The sequence below is a fragment of the Lampetra planeri genome, chromosome 58 (assembly GCF_965212315.1).
Source record: "Lampetra planeri chromosome 58, kcLamPlan1.2.h2, whole genome shotgun sequence".
Lineage (NCBI taxonomy): Eukaryota > Metazoa > Chordata > Hyperoartia > Petromyzontiformes > Petromyzontidae > Lampetra > Lampetra planeri.
Genome location: NC_136164.1, coordinates 4,055,918 through 4,077,597, shown reverse-complemented (window position 1 = coordinate 4,077,597; position 21,680 = coordinate 4,055,918). Strand labels below are relative to the sequence as shown.

At 55.1% G+C, this 21,680-nt stretch overlaps 1 protein-coding gene across 1 annotated transcript in view; it reads left to right on the top strand.

Annotated features, from left to right (window-relative positions):
* Positions 1–21,680, top strand: part of PKD1 (polycystin 1, transient receptor potential channel interacting) — an 80,252-nt gene that overhangs the window by 3,616 nt on the left and 54,956 nt on the right. The window contains 8 exon segments of the mRNA XM_078618568.1: positions 8,728–8,802; positions 9,877–9,948; positions 12,243–12,314; positions 12,865–13,046; positions 13,542–14,237; positions 16,289–16,313; positions 17,082–17,245; positions 21,523–21,680. The exon segment at positions 21,523–21,680 is cut by the window's right edge and continues 59 nt beyond it. Coding sequence (XP_078474694.1) covers positions 8,728–8,802; positions 9,877–9,948; positions 12,243–12,314; positions 12,865–13,046; positions 13,542–14,237; positions 16,289–16,313; positions 17,082–17,245; positions 21,523–21,680 — 1,444 coding nt within the window.

The window sequence follows — 21,680 nt, the reverse complement described above, 5'->3', positions numbered from 1 at the left end:
GTGGTAGTGGTGGTGGTAGTGGTGGTGGTGGTGGTAGTGGTGGTGGTAGTGGTGGTGGTAGTGGTGGTGGTAGTGGTGGTGGTGGTAGTGGTGGTGGTGGTAGTGGTGGTGGTGGTGGTAGTGGTGGTGGTAGTGGTGGTGGTGGTAGTGGTGGTGGTAGTGGTGGTGGTGGTAGTGGTGGTGGTAGTGGTGGTGGTAGTGGTGGTGGTAGTGGTGGTAGTGGTAGTGGTGGTGGTGGTAGTGGTGGTGGTAGTGGTGGTGGTAGTGTTAGTGGTGGTAGTGGTGGTAGTGGTGGTGGTGGTAGTGGTGGTAGTGGTGGTGGTAGTGGTGGTGGTAGTGGTGGTGGTGGTAGTGGTGGTGGTAGTGGTGGTGGTAGTGGTGGTAGTGGTGGTGGTAGTGGTGGTGGTAGTGGTGGTGGTGGTAGTGGTGGTGGTAGTGGTGGTAGTGGTGGTGGTAGTAGTGGTGGTGGTAGTGGTGGTGGTGAGTCCGTAGCGGGAGAAACCAGCCCTGTGGTGGTGCTCCGCAGTGAGAGAGGGGACATTCCGCACGGAAGGTTTGCTTCCTGCGGTAGTCGTGCCTATCGTTGTGCAATTGTATTGAGGGACCGTGTTGTTGTTGTCTTGCTGTGGTCTGGGACTCTTGTTGTTGTTGTTGTGTTGCTGCCTGGCCCCAGCTTGCATTTAGTGCTGAAAGATCGGCAGGAATTGATTTACTTTTGCAATTTTCTATTTGTTTTTAGTGGCTTGCTTAGCTCTGTGCTTGTTGTTGTCACTACTGGAAATCTGTGAAGAAGAGCTTCATAGCTCATCGGATTTCTTTCTGCGGGCTAAATAAAATAAAATAAATGACGACGTTTCGGGCGCAACACAAGCGTCCATCATCAGGTGGGAAAGCAGCGTGGTCTGCTGCTGAGGCAGACTTTTAAAAGATTTGAAATGGGGGTAGCTCAAGAGAGCTACACCTGATGATGGACGCTTGTGTTGGGCCCGAAACGTCGTGATTTGTTTGATTTTCTACCCACGTGACTTTACCCAGCTTCAAATCAAAATTGGTCTAAATTATATTTTTTATCTTCTTGGTTCTTTCGGTAAAGTCACGTAGAATGGAAATAATAAAATAATAAAAATAAAACATAATAACATAATATTTTATTATTTCCATTGTACGTGACTTTACCGAAAGAACCAAGAAGATGAATCCCTGCAGTCACGAAAGCTTTAAATCGAAATTGAATATTTTTTGTTTTCATCGTTACGATCGCTTGCGCTTTGTTCACCCAGGGTTTAAAGCCTCGTCAACTCTTAAGGCTCGCATTCTTTTCAGGCGGGTCCTGGAAAGTTTTTGTTGTCACAGTTAAGGGGGGCTATATGTTGCTGATTGTGTTAGCCCAGCGAAGCAATGTGCAGGTTCTTTATCAGCATTGGTTCTTCAAGTTTATGTTGGCTGAGAAATTCAGGAGGGTCTTAATTTCCGCGAGTGATCTGAGATTGAGATTGGCCCAATGCCAATTACATGATTTATTATGATTATTATATTATGATTATTATATTATGATTATTATATTATGATTATTATATTATGATTATTATATTATGATTATTATATTATGATTATTATATTATGATTATTTTATTATGATTATTATATTATGATTATTATATTATGATTATTATATTATGATTATTATATTATGATTATTATATCATGATTATTATATCATGATTATTATATTATGATTATTATATTATGATTATTTTATTATGATTATTATATTATGATTATTATATTATGATTATTATATTATGATTATTATATCATGATTATTATATTATGATTATTATATTATGATTATTATATTATGATTATTATAGGAGTTAAGCAGAGAACCCAGAATATACCGACTGCACACAGAAGTCGATCGAGTTAGGAAATCGGTGTTCACTAAAGCGGTGACAGCCTCCTGTTTGCTGATACACAAGCTCATTAAGCAACTCTGTTATCCACAAGTCGATTCTCCCTTTGCCAGCGTGAGAGTTCAGTGTTTCTGTCCATCCGCTTGATGGGTTTCCCTCTCGATTTCTTAGGTTTCTGGCTCGGTTTCTGTGTCAGTTTAAACTAAACTATATATATTCTTAGGTTTTTTCGGTAAAGTCACGTAGGTAAAACATTAAAATTAATACAGCTGTCGTGGCTGTGACGGTTCCACCTGAAGACGGAAGCTTGTGTTGCCTCCGAAACGTCGTGATTTTTATTTTATTTTACTTTTATTAATTTTAATGTTTTACCTACGTGACTTTACCGAAAAATCCTAAGAATATGAATCCTTGCAGTCACGAAAGCTTCAAATCTAGAACTAAACTATACACTCAGCACATTTTGTATTTATTTTACCAGGTAAGGCTCCCACTGAGCTGCTATGTATTTATTTTTCAGAAGCGACCTGGCAATCACAAATGATAGCCCAACGAAGTAGCTTATACTGGTAGGAACCATCTGGTTCCACCAGCCCACAGGGGATTATTGTGTCCGTCCGTCGTGCATCCAGTAAAGCAAACGGATTAATCGCCGCCTGTTTCCATCTGCATGGCTGATGGATCGAGCGTTGCCCCCTCGCGCGCCGTGGGTTTTCTCCGTGGCGCTCCAGTTCACTCCCACAGCTAAAAAGAAACCTGTCTGCAAAATTGAAAACTGTCTGCGAATTACATCATTGTCATTGTACATAGCGGCAACATCGCCACCGCCTTTGCAAAAATTCGGCAGGACCCTCCGGAAAATCGGTCTTGAGACTCGGTGGGACATTTCTGGGTAAAAAAGCGTAATAATTCACGCTGTAAGTTTCACTGTAATTTATTGATTAAAATGACTACGTCAGATGACCACCATGGAGTCTACCTCGCCTGGTATGCAGGAGGTTGTGAGTTCGATCCCGACCCTGACATCTGTCTGTATATTTGGAGTTTGCGTGTCTCTCTCTCACTCTCCCCTTGGTCGCATGGATTTTTCTCTGGATCCGGTGTTTCCATCCACATTTGCGTGCGTTCATTGAGAGTATTTAGCTGCCATACATATTCCACGCGATAAGCCGCTTTGTTGAGCTATCATTTATGGCCAGGCCTCTTCTGAAAGAGCTACCTAGCTCAGTGGGCCTTACCTGGTAAAATAAAAAAAAAATTCTTCTTAGTTCTTTCGGTAAAGTCACGTAGAAGGGAAATAATACAATTATAAAAATAAAACATAGTAAAATACAATTGTTAAATAATACAAATAAAACATAATAAAATACAATTGTATTTTATAATGTTGTATTTTAATTATTTTATTATTTCCCTTCTACGTGACTTTACCGAAAGAACCAATAAGATGAATCCCTGCAGTCACGAAAGCTTTAAATCGAAAAAAAACATTTGTTTAGTTTATAGTTTACTGCCGAAAAGAGTTATGCACAGTGGCGATTTATTGGGTAACGGGTATTTAACAAGCAACACTGCCCCTTTCACTCCGGCGGTATCTGCGGCGGTTTTCGTTCCGCGAGGAATTCGCCAGTAGCTGGTGGTGACGGAGGAGAGATATCTGGGAATGTCGGTGCGTGACCTCTCCGTCCAAAGACTCGCCAGGCCTGACCCTGCTTAGCAACGGCCCCACGTGATAGAAGCTGTGACGAGATGCAGAGATGACTGCACCCAGTGTCTCTCTGTGTCAACACGGCCTGCTGCTGCTGCTGTTTAGCCCAGAGCGGGGGTCTTTATGCTGGGTTCATGAGTGCATGGGTCTCTGCTATAGGTCTCGATGTGGGTATATGGGTCTCAATGTTAATCTATGAGTCTATGCGTATCTACCAAGGGTTTCTGTGTGACTGTGGGTCTTTATGTCATTGAGTCTATGTGTCTCTACTGTGGGTCTCGATGTAAATGGTTGGTTCCATGAGTCTCTATCATGGGTGTCTGGGTAGTTGTGTGAGTCTACGGTTCTTTACTGTGAGGTTTTATTGGAGTATGTGAGTCATTGAGTCGCTACCATGGGTTCCTGTATGAGTTTATCTGTCCCTACTATAGATCTCTGTGTGAATAGATGAGGCTGTGGGTCTCGACTATGGGTCCCTATTTGGCTCTGAATCTACAGGTCTCTAGGTGAGTCTGCGGGTCTCCACCGTGGGTCTCTGCGTGAATCTATGAGTGAGATTCGGTCTCTAACAACCACCCAGCCTTGTTTAAAACGCACGTCCAGCAACACTCGGCCGAGGCAGCAGGAAACGGGAGCGGTCTTCGCGTCTTCAGCGAGCGTGAATAAGGCAAAGCGGCCGCTTGTGCACACACGGGCGAATTTGTAAGCGTGGAGGTGAAGTGGCGAGCGGGGGCCGCTGGCTCTGCCGCCCTCCGGCATTTGCGCAGCCCTCCCCGCTGGTGCTGCGCGTGCGCGTGGACACGCGGGTGCTGCCCGGACTTGCCGGTTTCCAGGGGCAAGCGGCGTGAGGGCGCTTGACTTCCATTGATGAGCGGGCGCACGGAGTGCCTTGCTTTCTCATCGCCTCGTGAATGTCCAAGAGGCGTGCGCGATGATCGAGCGAGCGGGCGAGTTGGGGCGTTGTTAGGGCACTGCTTCTCCTCCTCAACCTTTTGTTGCGTGGCGGTGGCAGGGTGGTTGGTGGCAGCGTGACGGTAACACTCCTCGTGCCTCACTTGGCGCAGAAGGGGCCTGGGTTCGATTGCCGACTCGGGCGCTTTTCTGTGTTGCGTTTGTACTTTCTCTCCCCGCGCGCGCTGGGAATTCCTGGCCAAGTAACCCCGATGTAGGATGAACCTCCTGCGGACGAGTCTAGAGACTCGGCGAGGCTTTGCCGGGTAAACCCAAATGGCATTATTATTTGTAATAAATTGTCGCAAGTCGGGTACACGGAGGGGAGTCGAGGGAGATGAGAGGGGAGGGGTAGGAGAGTGCGTGGAGGGGAGTGGAGTGAGATGAGAGGGGAGAGGTGGGAGAGTGCGTGGAGGGGAGTAGAGTGAGATGAGAGGGGAGAGGTAGGAGAGTGCGTGGAGGGGAGTAGAGTGAGATGGGAGGGGAGAGGCAGGAGAGTGCGTGGAGGGGAGTAGAGTGAGATGAGAGGGGAGAGGTAGGAGAGTGCGTGGAGGGGAACAGAGTGAGATGAGAGATGAGAGGCAGGAGAGTGCGTGGTGGAGGGGAGTGAGATGTCTTTTGTCGAGGGGATACACCCCCACCTCCCCCCCCAGCTGCTCTGCACCACGGCGCCCGTGCGCACGCAGGACGATGAGGATGAGAAGTCTCCGTCAATTTCCCGGCGTGCAGCCAGCGCCGCGTGTTTCGACTCCGTCAGCCTCGCGCCGCGATCGGGTGATTCATCCCAACGCTCGTTCGTCATCTCGGCGGCACAGAAATGCGAGCGGAGCCGCCGCCGCCGCCGCCGCCGCTGCTGCTGCTGCTGCTCCTACAGACATTTTTGTTCCACGAAGTTAAAATTAAAATTCCGGGCGGCGAGAGTTCTGCTTTTTTGACGTAACTCACGTCGGCTTGAGGGTCGCAGCAAACTGGTGGCTCGTTTGACCATACTTCACCGCCCTGATCGGTGCGGGTCGGTGGGGGGGGTGAGGAAGGGTGGAGGTGGTGACACAGGATGGGTTCAGATGCCACCCACGGCACTCGTGGTTGGACACCGCCACGCAGGTGGTGCGGTGTGCTAACCGCCGGGCCACCACTCCACATCCCCACTGACAGAGGCCTCTGATATGTCTATTAAAAAAATTCTATTTCAAGATCACACGGTGCTGTTGACGAATGTGTTGCGGTTTTTGTTGATGTTGTTATTTGTGCTTTTGTGCAACCACGTGACATGTAGCAGCGGTAGCAGTGGTAGCAGCGGTAGCAGCGGTAGCAGCGGTAGCAGCGGTAGCAGCGGTAGGAGCGGTAGCAGCGGCAGCAGCGGCAGCAGCGGCAGCAGCGGCAGCAGCGGCAGCAGCGGCAGCAGCGGCAGCAGCGGCAGCAGCGGCAGCAGCGGTAGCAGCGTCGTCAAATGATTTGTTTCTCGGGTGAATGTGAGGACGTGGGGGATAGAGACGACGTGGAGCAGTGCGGAAGGAAAGAGCAGAAAGATAATCATCGTCACGTGTGTACGTTGAACTTCTTTCGCACCGTATGTAGCCAACCGTGCTAATCGGAGGTGTCGGGGAGGGACAACAAACTGAACACAAAACGCAGCTGTAAAGAAACGAGTTTTTAATCGAGATGATTTGAAAGTGCATAGCTCCAGTGGCTTCCTAATATCAGAAGGAAGAGCGTTCCAGACGGCCCCAGAAGCGCATCTGACCACCGCCTTTGTTCGAGAGCCGCTGCGAGGATGAGCGGACTTTGCCTGATGGTTTACGCTCCTTGACGAGATCAGCAAGGGATTGTGGTTCATTTGTGATGAGCACTCTGTGTGTAACGAGCGCAGTCAGTCATCTCGCCCCCACCGTGTGAGCCATGACCATTCCACCACTGGCTCTGTAGGGTTGTTGTTAAGCACGAGGTGAACAGCAATGCCTCAACGCTCTTTTGAGTTGCAGGGAAAACGCAGTGGCTCTTTCTCTAGTCAAGGACGCGGGAACTGATGGGGAGGAGGAGGATGATGATGATGATTCTGTAACAACACACACACACGCGGACAGACCAGACGTGTGTGTGTGTGTGTTATGTGTGGAGTGAGCCTCTCTCAGCTGTTGGTTTTACCTCCCGGAGCCTGGGCCTGTTTGTTCAGCCGTAATCTTTGACAAGCCGGGCGTGAAAATGGGGCTCGCACACACACGCGCGCGCGCCCACATGCACACACGCACTCATATCCCCCATACAGCTTTTCATCGGCGACGGTGGTTGAATTCTAGATTTGAAGCTTTCGTGACTGCAAGGATTCATGCTCTTAGTTCTTTCGGTAAAGTCACGTAGGTAAAAAATTAAATACAAATTAATAGAAATAAAATAATAAAAATCACGACGTTTCGGAGGCAACACAAGTCTCCGTCATCAGGTGGGACAGTCACAGCCAGATTTTAATTTCATTTTTTACCTACGTGACTTTACCGAAAGAACTAAGTGTAGGAGAGTTGAACTCAGGACGTCGGGTTTGTTGCACAGTGAGCCTGTTAAGGCTGCCCTGGCACGACACCGCGCCCGGGCCGCCTTTGTCTTCCCAATGCTGATGTTTACACACCGCACCAGGTACTCATTCGAGGCCGAGTCGACCTAGGAGAGGGTCCAGGACCGGTTCAGATACTCGCCACGAGTGTTGGCAGTGAGCGGGGCGAATCCAGCGAGCCTGGGTCACCGCCGGGTGCGTAGTGCAGTGCGCTAACCTCGGCGCCACCACTCCCCACAAAGGCAACGACCCCTTGAACTGTATAGCCTCAACAGACTGTTGGGGCAAGTGCTGTTAGCTGTTAGCGGCACTGTGGCACACGAGGGGGTGGGTGGCCAGCACCTCGCCCGGCCGCCTTTGTCTCCCCAGTGGCGATGTTTACAACATCGCACCGGGTGCTCATTTGAGGCTGAGTCGACCTCGGGGAGGCCCGGTACCGATTCAGATAATCGTCACCGGTGTTGGTGGCCGTGAGCGGGAATCGAACTCGGGTCGCCGGGTCCGTAGGGCAGCGCGCTAATCCGTTGCGCTACCGCTCACGCACGCAGACGCACGCAGACGCACGCACGGAGGAAAACAAGTATTCCGAGATGCGAAATTGCGTTCAAAAACACGGGGCTGTGGAAAATGGGTGTAGCTGGAGATGATTTCAAAGCCCGTTACTGGGGAACGAGAACGTCCACGTTGCTTTGGGCCGCGGCGGTGAGACCTGCGAAGAGTTATTCTTGCCGTAATGGGAGAAGAGTGGTGGCACAGCTTGCGATAGCAGATTATCCCCCTATTGTTGTGCGTCGGTGTCTAGAAAGCACGCCCGGTTTAGCTTTGTGCGTGTCTGATTCTATGTGTTCGTCCGTGGAGGATGCCCGTGAAGGACGCTGCTACTGGGCTGTTGAAGGCAGTCGCCCCCTCCAACAACAACGGAGGGCAGAGGAGCGATGCTCACAACAATGAGCGGAGCGCCGGGTGGCTAAAATGCAGTTAGCAGAGTAGGGAGCAACTGCCAGTCATCTCAGGCAGTTAACCCATGGCACCTGCTGAGTCTGTCCCGTGACCTCCTGTCAGCAGCGAGCCTTCCACATGTCACGCGATGGCCTCAAAGTGCACCTAGCCTGGTACGAGCACCGTGGTGACGTTACCGTCAGTGGCGAATGGCAATGATGATTGCGTGTTATCGTTGTGCGGATTGGTGGTGTGGTGGTCGATGCGCTACGCTACGATCCTGGCGACCTGAGAGTTCGAATCACGGCCGTGTAACGTAAGTGGCGAGTGATTCCTCTACCCGTGGTCAGTGGGCCTTACCTGGTCAACTACAAATAGTTTTGGTTGAATTTCGATTTAAAGCTTTCGTGACTGCAGGGATTCATCTTCTTGGTTCTTTCCGTAAAGTCACGTAGAAGGAAAGTAATAAAATAATAAATATTTTTTTATTAAATTTTATTATGTTTTATTATTCTTATTTTATTATTTCCCTTCTACGTGACTTTACCGAAAGAACCAAGAAGAGTTTTTGTTGAGTTTTATCGGTGCTCCCTAGCAGCACCTGCCCCAAACGTTTGTTAAGGTGAAACCGACGATCTTTGTATTTGGTGTGTGTCGTGTCTTGCCAGGGACCTGTCGCACAACAACATCCAGGAGTTGGAGGAGGACGTCCTGTCGCGTGTCGCGCACTCCCTCTCCGTGCTGTGAGTTCTTCGGACCGGGCCGCCCTGGCTCCACGCTCGCGCGCACCGAACCCGCCGAGAGGCGCCCCGGTTCCAGTTCGGGTTTTTAACGAGGCCGGGTCTCGGTGCGGGAGAGAAGCACGGAGAGACGCGTGCTCGGGGCGGCACTGAGAGGCAGAGAGAGGAACACGTGGTTTAGAGGACACGCGCACGCAGAGGTCAATGTCATCACAATGATCTTCATCGACCATGGTGATCGTGACAGGAGCGTGGTGGAGAGATGCACGCTGGGAATTGCACTGAGAGATGCAGAGAGAGAGGAACACGTGGTTTAGAGGACACGCGCACGCAGAGGTCAATGTCATCACATTGATCTTCATCGAGCAGTAGATAGACCATGGTGATGGTGACAGGAGCGTGGAGGAGAGATGCACGCTGGGAATTGCACTGAGAGATGCAGAGAGAGAGGAACACGTGGTTTAGAGGACACGCGCACGCAGAGGTCAATGTCATCACATTGATCTTCATCGAGCAGTAGATAGACCATGGTGATGGTGACAGGAGCGTGGAGGAGAGATGCACGCTGGGAATTGCACTGAGAGATACAGAGAGAGAGGAACAGGTGGAGTAGAGAACACACGCAGGTTTGTGACATCACCACATCGATCTTCATCCACATGTGGACAGAGCGGCACAGCGAGGAATAGCGATGCATTTACATAGAACTTCTTTCGCACTGTACATAGCCAACCGTGTTAATTAGAAGTGTGGGGAAGCTCAACAAACTAAACACAAAATGTGGCTTCCTAATACCGAAAGGAAGAGCGTTCCAGACGTCCGCAAGAGCGCATCTGAAAGCGTCTCGCGATGCCGTGGCCACCGTCTTTCTTCGACGGCTCAGCCAAAAGCCGCCGCCGCCGCTGCGATGACGAGCGGAGTGTCGCGTGACGACGGCTTATGCTCCTTAACGAGATCAGCGGCGAGGTGATTGGTGGTTGCTTCCTGGCCTAGCGCTTTGTGTGTGCGAGCCTCCGTGGGCCGTCGCCTGCGGTGAAAGGTGCGTGTCTGTCCGTGCGTCCCGTTGCGTTTCCCCAGGAATCTGACGGACAACAAGATCTTTCGCCTCGGCGTGCACGCCTTCCGCGACATGACCTCGCTGCTCGTGCTGTGAGTCACGTGTCCGTGCCCCGCCTGGGTCGCGTGCATCCCGTCTCGTCTAAGACCGCTAAGTTCCGCGTTTCGTCAGTTGTGCAAATATTCCTAAATCGTCGCTCGGCGTGTGTTCTCACGCGACGCGTCACTTACGTTACAAGGCAGAGCGCGCGCGCCGTTACAACGCGGTTTAGCAGCGGAAGACGAACTACTTTCTTGAGCTGAGCGGTACAGCGATACGGTACGCGGAGTGATACGGTAACGCGGCGGGGAAATTGTCTCTCGCCACACTCTGTCGCGACGCTATTTATGGGGAAATCGTTTTGTCTTTGCGCGTTTTTCTCCCGCGTAAAATAGCTGGTAAACCATCGTCCGTTGCAAGGAGTCAGATTAATCTAAGATTTGAAAGTTTTCGTGACTGCAGGGGTCCATACTCTTTGGTTCTTTCGGTAAAGTCACGTGGGTAGAAAATAAAATTAAAATTAAATCACGACGTTTCGATTGCAACACAAGCAATCGTCATCAGGTGGGAAAACCACAGCTTGTGTTGCAATCGAAACGTCGTGATTTAATTTATGTTATCTTACACCTACGTGACTTTACCGACAGAACCAAAGAGTACGAGTCAGATGAACTCAACAAAGACGTGCTGAGGGCGGCAGGGGGTGGTGGTTCAGTGGCAACGCTCGTACCTCGCAGCGAGAAGGGGGGGCCCTGGCTTCCGTTCCCGACTCTGATGCCACTTTCTTTGTGGAGTTTGTTTCTTCCGCCCCCCCCCCCCCCCCGTGTTCTGCAGAGTGTGAGGAGCGTTGTGCGTGCGTGTGTGCGTGTGTGTGTGAGTGCGTGTGTGCGTGAGTGCGTGTGTGAGTGCGTGAGTGTGTGTGTGAGTGCGTGTGTGCGTGCGTGCGTGTGTGTGTGAGTGCGTGTGTGAGTGCGTGAGTGTGTGTGTGAGTGCGTGTGTGCGTGAGTGCGTGTGTGAGTGCGTGAGTGTGTGTGTGTGTGTGTGCGTGTGTGCGTGAGTGCGTGTGTGAGTGCGTGAGTGTGTGTGTGAGTGCGTGTGTGTGTGAGTGCGTGTGTGCGTGCGTGAGAGCGTGTGTGAGTGCGTGAGTGTGTGTGTGAGTGCGTGTGTGCGTGCGTGCGTGCGTGAGTGCGTGAGTGTGTGTGTGAGTGCGTGTGTGAGTGCGTGTATGCGTGTGTGCGTGCGTGTGTGCGTGTGTGCGTGTGTGCGTGTGTGCGTGTGTGCGTGCGTGCGTGAGTGAGTGTGGAGCGGCGGTGGAGCGGTTAGCGCGCCGCGCTCAGAACCCGGCGTCCCGAGTTGGATTCCCGCTCACGGCCGACACCAGTGACGATTATCCGAAACGGCCCTCCCCGAGTTCTATTCAGCCATAAATGAGTACCCGGTGCGGCGTGTAAACATCGCCACCAGAGAGAGACAAAGGCGGCCGGGCGTGGTGCTGGCCACCCACCGCCTCGTGCGCCACGCTGGCGTTCACAGGCGCCCCTCGCTGACAGCACTTGCCCCAACAGTCTGTTAAGGCTACACGGGGAGGGGATATTTGTTTTGTCTTTGCGGGACAGCCCCAACGGGTGATTAGGCGCGTGAGTGGCGCCCCGTCGCCGGGACGGCACTCCCCGTGTCACGGCCCCGCGGGACGAGCGACGGTTAGCGCGGCGGTGCGGTGCCAGGGTGGCGCGTGTCCCGGGCCGGGCCTGTCGGGACACGCACGCGCCGCCGGGAGGAGCCTCGCTGCCACCGTTGTGATGACGGCGGTGGTGGTGGGGCGGTGGCGGGGGGAGTGGCGGGGACCGTTACGCGCGGCGTGCGTGTGTAGGGCGGCGGGGCACAGAGGTCGCAAACGGGTTTTTATTCCTTACCCGTACCCGGCCGCACCAGGGTCGCAAATGGGTACCCGTTCCTGTACCCGGCCGGGTACGGGTACCCGTTCCCTACCCGTACCCGTACCCTACCCGAAATGAGCGACAAACGGCTACTCACCAGTGACTCACGGCCTACCCGTACCCGTACCCGGCCGCACCAGGGTCGCAAACGGCTACCCGTACCCGGCTGGGTACGGGTAGCCGGGTATCGAGTAGGGTACGGGTATCGGGTACCCGGTTGCGACCTCTGGCGGGGCGGCAACGCTCGCGCCGCCCCCGGAGCAGCGACAGCCTGGGTTCGATCCCCACGTTGGGTTGCCGCCTCGGCGCGTGGAGTTTGTACGTTCTCCCCCCTCCGCCGCCGGCTGCCAGGCCCCCCTTCTGTGTCGTCGCTTTATCGGACGTCGTGTCTCCTCCTCCTCCTCCCGCAGGGATCTGAGCGACAATCAGATCGGCACGCTGCCCAACGGCGTCTTCGACAACCTCACCAGCCTCGCCGTGCTGTAAGTCGCGTCGTGGACTCTGGCCTCTGTGCGACCCCGCCAATCCCCTGCCGAGTGATTTGATTGCCAGCGAATTTCCTTAGATCAACACACACGAAGCATTATATATCTGTGGACTCAGTTGCTGAGCACAGGCCCGAAACGTCAAACGCCCAGCAACAAACAGCACTGCTCAGAGATGTAGCTCCTCCCAGCCCCACCCTCCCCACCCAGCCCCTCCCCACCCTCCCCACACCACCCAGCCCCTCCCTCCCCACCCAGCCCCCCCCCTGCACAACGGACGGACACAATAATCCCCTGTGGGCTGGTGTAACCAGGAGGTTCCTACCAGTATAACCGTGGCGAATATTTGAAGCGGCACTGGGCCACACCTAGGCGGACTCAGCCTTAAATGAGTACCTGCCACGGCGTGTAAGCATCAGCGCCGGTGCTGGCCTCTTCGTGCGCTCTGTCGGCCTTTGTGGACGCTCGCGCGAACAGCACTTGCCCCGACACTTTGTGAAGGCTACGGGGGGGGTGGGGGACCTTCGTCTTTGTCCCGCCCTCACAGGGACGTGAGCGGGAACCCGCTGGACTGCGGCTGTGAGCTGGCGTGGCTGCCCCGGTGGCTGGTGGCGCCGGCACACGCCGGCAGAGTGGCGCTGGCGCGGCCGTTGCGCTCGCTGTGCGCCCTGCCGGACCGCCTGGCCCACACGCCCGTCACCGCCGCCAACTTCTCCAGCGCCGTCTGCGGTAGGTGGCGCCCCGGGGGGACGCAACGCTCGCCGTGCAGTCACCGCACAGACACGTCACGCTCGCCGCAGAGAATCACGCACAGCAACAAACGGCACTAGTGCAGCGCGTGACGATGCTGCCTTTGATGATGCTGCGTGTAGCGACGCTGTGTGTAGTGATGTTGTGTGTAGTGATGCTGTGTCTAGCGATGCTGTGTGTAGCGACGCTGCGTGTAGTGATGCTGTGTGTGGTGATGCTGTGTGTGGTGATGCTGTGTGTGACCATGGTGCATCTAGCAATGCTGTGTGTAACGATGCTGTCCGTGACGATGCTGCCTGGTGATGATGATGATGATGATGCCACCAACTGCCGGGCCACGACGTCGTCACAACCGTGATGACGACGACGCCGACGACGATCACGTCGATAGCGACGACGACGACGACGACGCTGATGACAGTGGTGGTGGTCTCACCTGCGCCGTGTCCCCCTGACCCCCCGCTTGACGCCCAGCTGCCGACTACGTAGCCTGCTTGCGCCCGTCCTCGACGCTCATCTTCTCGGCCGTGGACGAGGACGCGCACGACGAGCTCGGCTGCAACGCCGCCTGCGCCCGCCGCCGCCTCGCCTACTTCTCCTCCGACCCGGCGCTCAACTTCCTGTGCCTGTGCGGCGACGCGGGCGGCTCCCCGCCGGCGGCGCCCGACTGCGCCGCCGTGTGCTCGACGGGCTACCCGGCGAGCCGCGCCGTGTGCGGTCGCGTCGTGGTGGCGCCGCCGGTGCACGTCCGCTCGGGAGCGTCCTTCCGCGGCCTGCGCCCGTTCAGCGTCTTCGAGACGGCCGAGTTTCGCGTCGCGCCCTGGCACGACCCCGGCGCCGGCTGGCTCGCCCGCTGGGATTTCGGCGACGGCGCGGCGCCGCTGGAAGTCGCCGGCGGCGCCGCCGCGCGGCACAAGTTCGCGCTGCCCGGCACCTACGCCGTGACGGTGAGCGTGAGCGGCGGCGGAGGCGGCGGGTCGACGTCGACCGCCGCCGTCGCCGCGGCGACCAACGTGACGGTGGCGATGCCGGTGCTGCTGCCGCCGGAGCTGCGGTGCCCCGAGGCGGCGCTGACCGGGGGCGGAGGCGGCGTGGCCGCCGTCAGCCGGAGCGGCACCGGCGCGAGGGCCCGTTGGTCCGTGAGGGAGGCGGACGGCACCGTCCAGCACGGTGAGTCACCGGGTTCCCGTTCTACCGGCGCCACAGGTCACGGGGTTCGTTCACGGTCACGGGCGCGGCATTCGTGGGCCCCGCTTGCTGACGGCGCCTGCCTCGACATTCCATTAGAGACTACACGGGGATCTTTGTCTTTGTTTCGTGTGTCGGCGTGTCCGCCGACCGTCGTTAACGCAGCTGCTGCCCCTCCCACCCGCACGCCTCCCCGGCTGCCCTGGCTGAGCTCCCGTGTCACGTTTTACGGCAGTGACCAATGGCGCACTCAACAACACACGCACAACACACACGCACAACACACACGCACAACACACACGACACACACACACGCACAACACACACAACACACACACACAACACACACGCACAACACACACGCACAACACACACGCACAACACACACGCACAACACACACAAGCAACACACACACGCACAACTCACACACAACACACACACAACACACACGCACAACACACACGCACAACACACACGCACAACACACACACAACACACACACAACACACACGCACAACACACACGCACAACACACACGCACAACACACACGCACAACACACACAAGCAACACACACACAACACACACACACCACACACACGCACAACTCACACGCACAACACACGCACAACACACACGCACAACACACGCACAACACACATGCACAACACACACAAGCAACACACACACAACACACACACAACACACACCACACACACGCACAACTCACACGCACAACATACGCACACGCGCAACACACACGCACACACAACACACACAACACACACGCACAACACACACACACACAACACACACACAACACACACGCACAACACACACACACACAACACACACACAACACACACGCACAACACACACGCACAACACACACACAACACACGCACAACACACGCACAACACACACACACGCGCAACACACACGCACACACAACACACACAACACACACGCACAACACACACACACACAACACACACACAACACACACGCAACACACACACGCGCACACATACGCGCAACACACACGCAACACACATACCACAACAACGACGACAACCGGCCTTCACTACTAAGTGGCGGCGACATCACCACAGCGCTTGTGCCAGCCTAGGTGCACCTTGAGGCCCTCTGCAGGCAGGAGGTCATGGGACAGACCCAGGTGCCATGGGGTTGACTGCTGTGCCAGGCTAGGTGCAGGAGGTCATGGAACAAACCCAGATGCCATGGGTTGACGAACTGAAATGACTGGCAGATGCACCACCTCTGCTTCCTACGGTGCCACCTTGCCTCGTTTTATCCGCCCGGCGCTCTGCTCATTGTTGTGAGCGTCACGCACATTCTCCCACTCACTCATTCACACTCACCCACTCAGGCAGTCACTCACCCACACAGCCAGCCACCCAACCACCCACTCACTCACCCACCCAGCCAGCCACCCAACCACCCACTCACTCACTCACCCACCCAGCCAGCCACTCAACCACCCACCCACTCACTCACCCACCCAGCCACCCACCCAACCACCCACTCACCCACCCACCCAGCCAGCCACTCAACCACCCACCCACTCACTCACCCACCCAGCCAGCCACCCAACCACCCACTCACTCACCCACCCAACCACCCACACAACCACCCACTCACTTACCCACCCAGCCATCCACCCAACCACCCAACCACCCACTCACTCACCAACCCAGCCATTCACCCAACCACCCACTCACTCACTCACCCACCCAGCCATCCACCCAACCACCCACTCACTCACCCACCCAACCACCCACTCACTCACCCACTCACCCAACCACCCACCCACCCACCCATTCACTCACCCACTCACCACGCTGCAGGTCACCTCGCCTCTCTATCTGCCTCTTCCCTCACGCTGCTCCACTCACGGAATCCTCTCTTTTTCAAAACCTCTAAAGAGCCACGTTAAAAAACCCCGAAGCCATTTCAACTCCGTTTGCTGCGTGCCGCTTGACATTGTGTTCCCCCTTGGGCCTGTGCTCAGGATCTGCGTTGAACACAGACGCCCGGTGCCCATCCATAATGCATAAACACGCACATGCACCAAGCGTGTATCGGATGCTGCGTCGTAGTCACACCATCACGCGGCAACCCGAGTTAGCGCCGACAAATGCTGCCCCCCCCCCTCTCCCGCGCATCTCTCCCCCTCTGTCCACGCAGCGCGGGTGGGGGATGTGCGTGTGTGCGTGCGTGTGTGTGCGTGTGTTGTTGTGCGAAGAGCTTGCGTCGCCACGGCTACGGAGCGACGGAGACGCTCGCTCGCTCGCTCTTCCCCGTTGACTCTGGGGTTTTTTTTGTTGCTGCTGCCTTTCTTTTCTCCCCTCCACTCACTCTCTCTCTCCTTTTTTCTTTACATCCGAAGGTTTCCGAGTTCAGCAGTTCAGCGCCGTGCGTGGCAGAGTGGGAAAACAAGCGGCTACGTTGCACCCAACGTGGGGAGCGGCGGCGCAGCAGTTAGCGCGCGCCGCGCTGCGAACGTGGCGACCCCGAGCTCACGGCCAATTATAGTGGCGAATATCTGAACCGACCCTGGGCCCCCTCCCCTATGTAGACTCGGTCTCAATTGAGTACCTGGTGTGCGGTGTGTAGTAAACGTTGCCTCCCACTGGGGAGACGAAGGCTGGCCACCCACCCCCTCGTGCGCCGTGCCGGCCTTCACAGGTGCTGCTACTCGCTAACAGCGCTTGCCCCAACGGCCTGTTGCCCGTGTCGCGCTTCGTTCATCGCGCGGCACGGCGCAGCGTGGGTCGCGTTGATCGCCAAGTGTTCCCATCTAGGACCACAGAGTTTGGGCGATTGTCGGTGGCGCCACTGCCGACCGCCTTCCACGCTTTCTCTGTCCCAGGGGCCTTCGCCTGTGCAGCACCCGCGTCTTTGGAGAACGTCCTCATTGACCAGTCCGACTGTTCCACACTCGCCACCGCTCGCAACTCGGCCGTTGGCACGTGCTCGTGTCTGTAGCCGTGCGGCATCGGCGATGGCGCTGTGACCCACGCGCACGTCCCGGTGTTCTGCCGAGGTGTGGGGTTTTTTTTTTACGTCACCGCAAAAGAAACTCGACGAAATCTGTAAATTAAAACTGTTGAACTAAACTAAATAAATAATAAAATAATATTAATATAAAACAATACAAATTCTCACGACGTTTCGACTGCAACACAAGAAATCATCATCAGGTGTGAAATCCACAGAAATAAAATTTTTAAATGTTCAAATTTTCTTGCTGTGGATTTTACACCTGATGATAATTGCTTGTGTTGCAGTCGAAACGTCGTGAGAATTTTTATTGTTTTATACTTATATAATTATTTCCCTTCTACGTGACTTTACCGAAAGAACAAGAATATGAATCCCTGCAGTCACGAAAGCTTTAAATCAAAATTTAAACTAAATTAATTAAACCATCATTTATTTTAGCAGGTAAGGCCCCACTGGGCCATACGGCTCTTTTGTCAGAAGCGACCTGGCCACAAATGAGACCTCAACGTAGTGGCTCATCATCGTGTGAACATTTATAGCAGCCAAATTCTCTAAACGGGGAGAGAGACACCGCATCAAACCCACGATCGCCTGTATACCAGGCAAGGTAGTTAACATTTCCTAGCCACCATGATGATGATGAGAGAGAGAGAGAGACGCAAACTCCAAATATACAGCAGCAGGCATCAGGGTCGAGCTCGAACCCACGATCGCCTGCATACCAGGCGAGGTAGTTAACATTTCCTAGCCACCGTGGTGATGATGAGAGAGAGAGAGAGAGACGCAAACTCCAAATATACAACAGCAGGCGTCAGGGTCGAGATCGAACCCACGATCGCCTGCATACCAGGCAAGGTAGTTAACATTTCCTAGCCACCGTGATGATGATGAGAGAGAGACACGCAAACTTCAAATATACAGCAGCAGGCGTCAGGGTCGAGATCGAACCCACGATCGCCTGCATACCAGGCAAGGTAGTTAACATTTTCTAGCCACCGTGATGATGAGAGAGAGAGAGACGTAGGCTCCAAATATACAGCAGCAGGCATCGTCAGGGTCGAGATCGAACCCACGATCGCCTGCATACCAGGCGAGGTAGTTAACATTCCTAGCCACCGTGATGATGATGAGAGAGAGAGAGACACGCAAACTCCAAATATACAGCAGCAGGCGTCAGGGTCGAGATCGAACCCATGACCTCCTGCACACCAGGCGAGGCAGTTAACATCTTGCAATCGCGGCCCCTACCGCCACTGCCCGGCTTTATTATTTACCCACCAAAGCCTCGCCGAGTCTCAGGTCTTCAGGATCCGGATCAGAATATTTGCGTAAACTGGAGGGCTCCGGTGAGCTATGAAGCTTTCTTTCACACCAGTCCAGTAGTTTTCAGGAGGGATATTGCTGCTGCTGCTGCTGCTACATTGGGAAGTTCCGATTGCCGCTCACACTCCAATGCCGGATTGTGGAGAGGCAAATATGGCACTTAGGGGGGGGGCGGGGGGTGCGGGGGGCCCGGAGGCGGACTTTATTTATTTATTTGTTGCGTCCCCCGCTCGGCATTCTGGTCCCTTGGGGTGCCGAGCGAGCGGCGCCCCCCACGGGAGGGAGGGGTGGTGGTGGTGGTGGGGGGGGGGCACGTTTCTGTCAGTGTCCGGGAAGTCTTTTATTGGGCAGATTTACACGCGACCTCTGCCCCCCGCCCCCCCGTCTCCGGCTCCGTCGAGGGGGCCGTCGAATCTTATAAAGGGGACGGTGGCGTCTTTACCTCGCTAGGATACGGCCCGTCGCCCGGCAACTGTGTTAGACCTTTTTAAAGGTTGCCCCCCTCTCCCCATCCCCCCCTCTCCTTACCCCCCATTCCCCCCCCCCCCCGCCCCCCACTAAGATCACCGCGAGCGTCACCCGCCGCGGTGACTCGGAGCACCGGGGGGGGGGGGGGGGTGGGGGGCGATCTTAAGGAGCGCGGCCGTGCAGCGGCGGATGTCGTCGCTTGGCCATCCGTGGAGCGCCCTCGCTCAAGGCGCCTTAACGCAGCCACGCGGGCGGCGCGATGAACCGATGGTTTCGGTGGCGGCGGCGGCTGTGCGGGGCAAGGCCTGGGGGGAGTGGTTGGCCCCGTCGGAGGGTGCGTAGGGGTCACCAGAGGTTAGGGGAGGGACGGGGAGGAAGTGGAGGGGCGAGGGGAGAGACGGAGAGTGCCCGCGCGCGCATGCGTACGTTTAACTTCCGTCGCGCCGCACGTAGCCAACCGTGCTCATCTGGAGAATGTGGCGCTGTCCATGCTGAAACCCGCGTGGCAGAGCGTCTTCGGAACCGGTTACCAGTTGTCGGAAGCGGTTAAGTTGGATGTTGCGAATGAACGCACTGAGGCATTGGCACGGCGATTCACTATCCTGCTACTCGCGACGCAGGCGGCAGGCTCAAACGTCTCGGTGTAAATTATTCACAGCTGTTGCGCTACGCCGAGACCCACAGACTCACACAGAGACCCACAGACTCACACAGATACCCACAGACTCACACAGAGATATATAGACTCACACCGAGACCCACAGACTCACACAGATACCCACAGACTCACACAGAGATATATAGACTCACACCGAGACCCACAGACTCACACAGATACCCACAGACTCACACAGAGATATATAGACTCACACCGAGACCCACAGACTCACACAGATACTCACAGACTCACGAAGATTTCTACATATTCACACAGAGACCCATAGACTCACACAGAGAATCATAGACTCACATAGAGATTTACAGATTCCCACAGAGACCCCATAGACTAGCACAGAGACCCATAGACTCACACAGAGAATGATAGACTAGCAGAGAGAACCATCGACTCATGCAGAGACCCATAGACTCACACAGAAAACCATAGACTCACACAGAGATTTACAGATTCCCACAGACACCCCATAGACTAGCACAGAGACCCATAGACTCACACAGAAATCCATATACTCACACAGAGACCCATAGCCTCACACAGAGACCCATAGCCTCACGCAGAGACCCATAGACTCACACAGTAGAGATATACACGAAGGAGAAGACATCATCACAGCGACGATTTACCACGCCCCTCCTCCTGACTCCGCAATGATCTGGACTCTTCGACCACCTCGGCCGCCGCTCCGCACCGTTCACAAGACCGGCCACCGCGCACAAGAGAAGCCACGGCACACGCCGTGCCGACAGAGCAACGACGGGGGACGTCTTCTTGGTTCTTTCGGTAAAGTCACGTAGAAGGGAAGTAATAAAATAATAAAAATAAAACATAATAAATAATTTTCACGACGTTTCGGCCACAACGCAAGCAGCCGTCCTTCTTCACCTGAGGACGGCTGCTTGCGTTATGGCCGAAACGTCGTGAGAATTATTTTATTATGTGATATTTTTATTATTTTATTATTTCTCTTCTACGTGACTTTGCCGAAAGAACCAAGAAGATGAATCCCTGCAGTCACGAAAGCTTTAAATCGAGACGGGGGACGTATTGCTTGAAGCGGTGCCGTCAGGGCTGGCGGGCTAGCGGGCTGGCGGCGTTGGGGTGGGGTGGGGGTGTAGAGGGGGGCGCTAGCGGCAGGCTTATCATCGCTGGACCGGGGTCGGGGGTGCGTGGGGTTCCTCCTCCGGAGGTGCGTTACGTCACGAGCGGTGATGATTCACACACGCGCGCATTCCTTCCCCCTGCTTGGCTGGCTGCGGGCCCTGTCGTTTGCGTGCCTCCAGGATCGGAACCGGTGTTCAGTATTTATCCTGGAGATGGGAAGGGAGAAAACGAGGTTGTTCCCAATCGTCGGCGCTGCTACGGCAAAGGGGCTACGTCACCCGCTCCTGTTCGTGTTCCCGGGATCGTTGAAAGGCAATTAGTTTGGACGTCTTACTGGTAATAACCTCCTGGTTACACCAGCCCACAGGGGATTATTGTGTCCGTCCGTCATGCATCCAAAAATGGGATGGGTGGGGTTGGGTGGAGAGGGGAGGGTGGGGAGGGGCTCGGTGGGGAGGGAAGGGCTGGGTGGGGAGGGGAGGGCTGGGTGGGGAGGGGAGGGTGGCTGGCAGGAGGTCATGGGGCAGACCCAGCAGGTGCCACGGGTCGACTGACTGAGATGACCGAGACGACTGCCTGATGCACCACCTGTGCCCCCTACTGTGCCAACACACACACACACCGACACACACACCGCCACCTAACCCCCAAAAACCACCGGTGCCGTTCTGTCCCCGTCGCCGCAGACTCTCCGGCGTGCCCCGCTGGGGGCCGCACGAGCGACGACGCCGCCGACGCCGAAGGGGGGCGGCCCTGCTTCCTGCTGGTGACCGCGCCGGCGAGCTGGCACGACGCCCGGGCCCAGTGCCGGCGGAGTCCCGGCGGG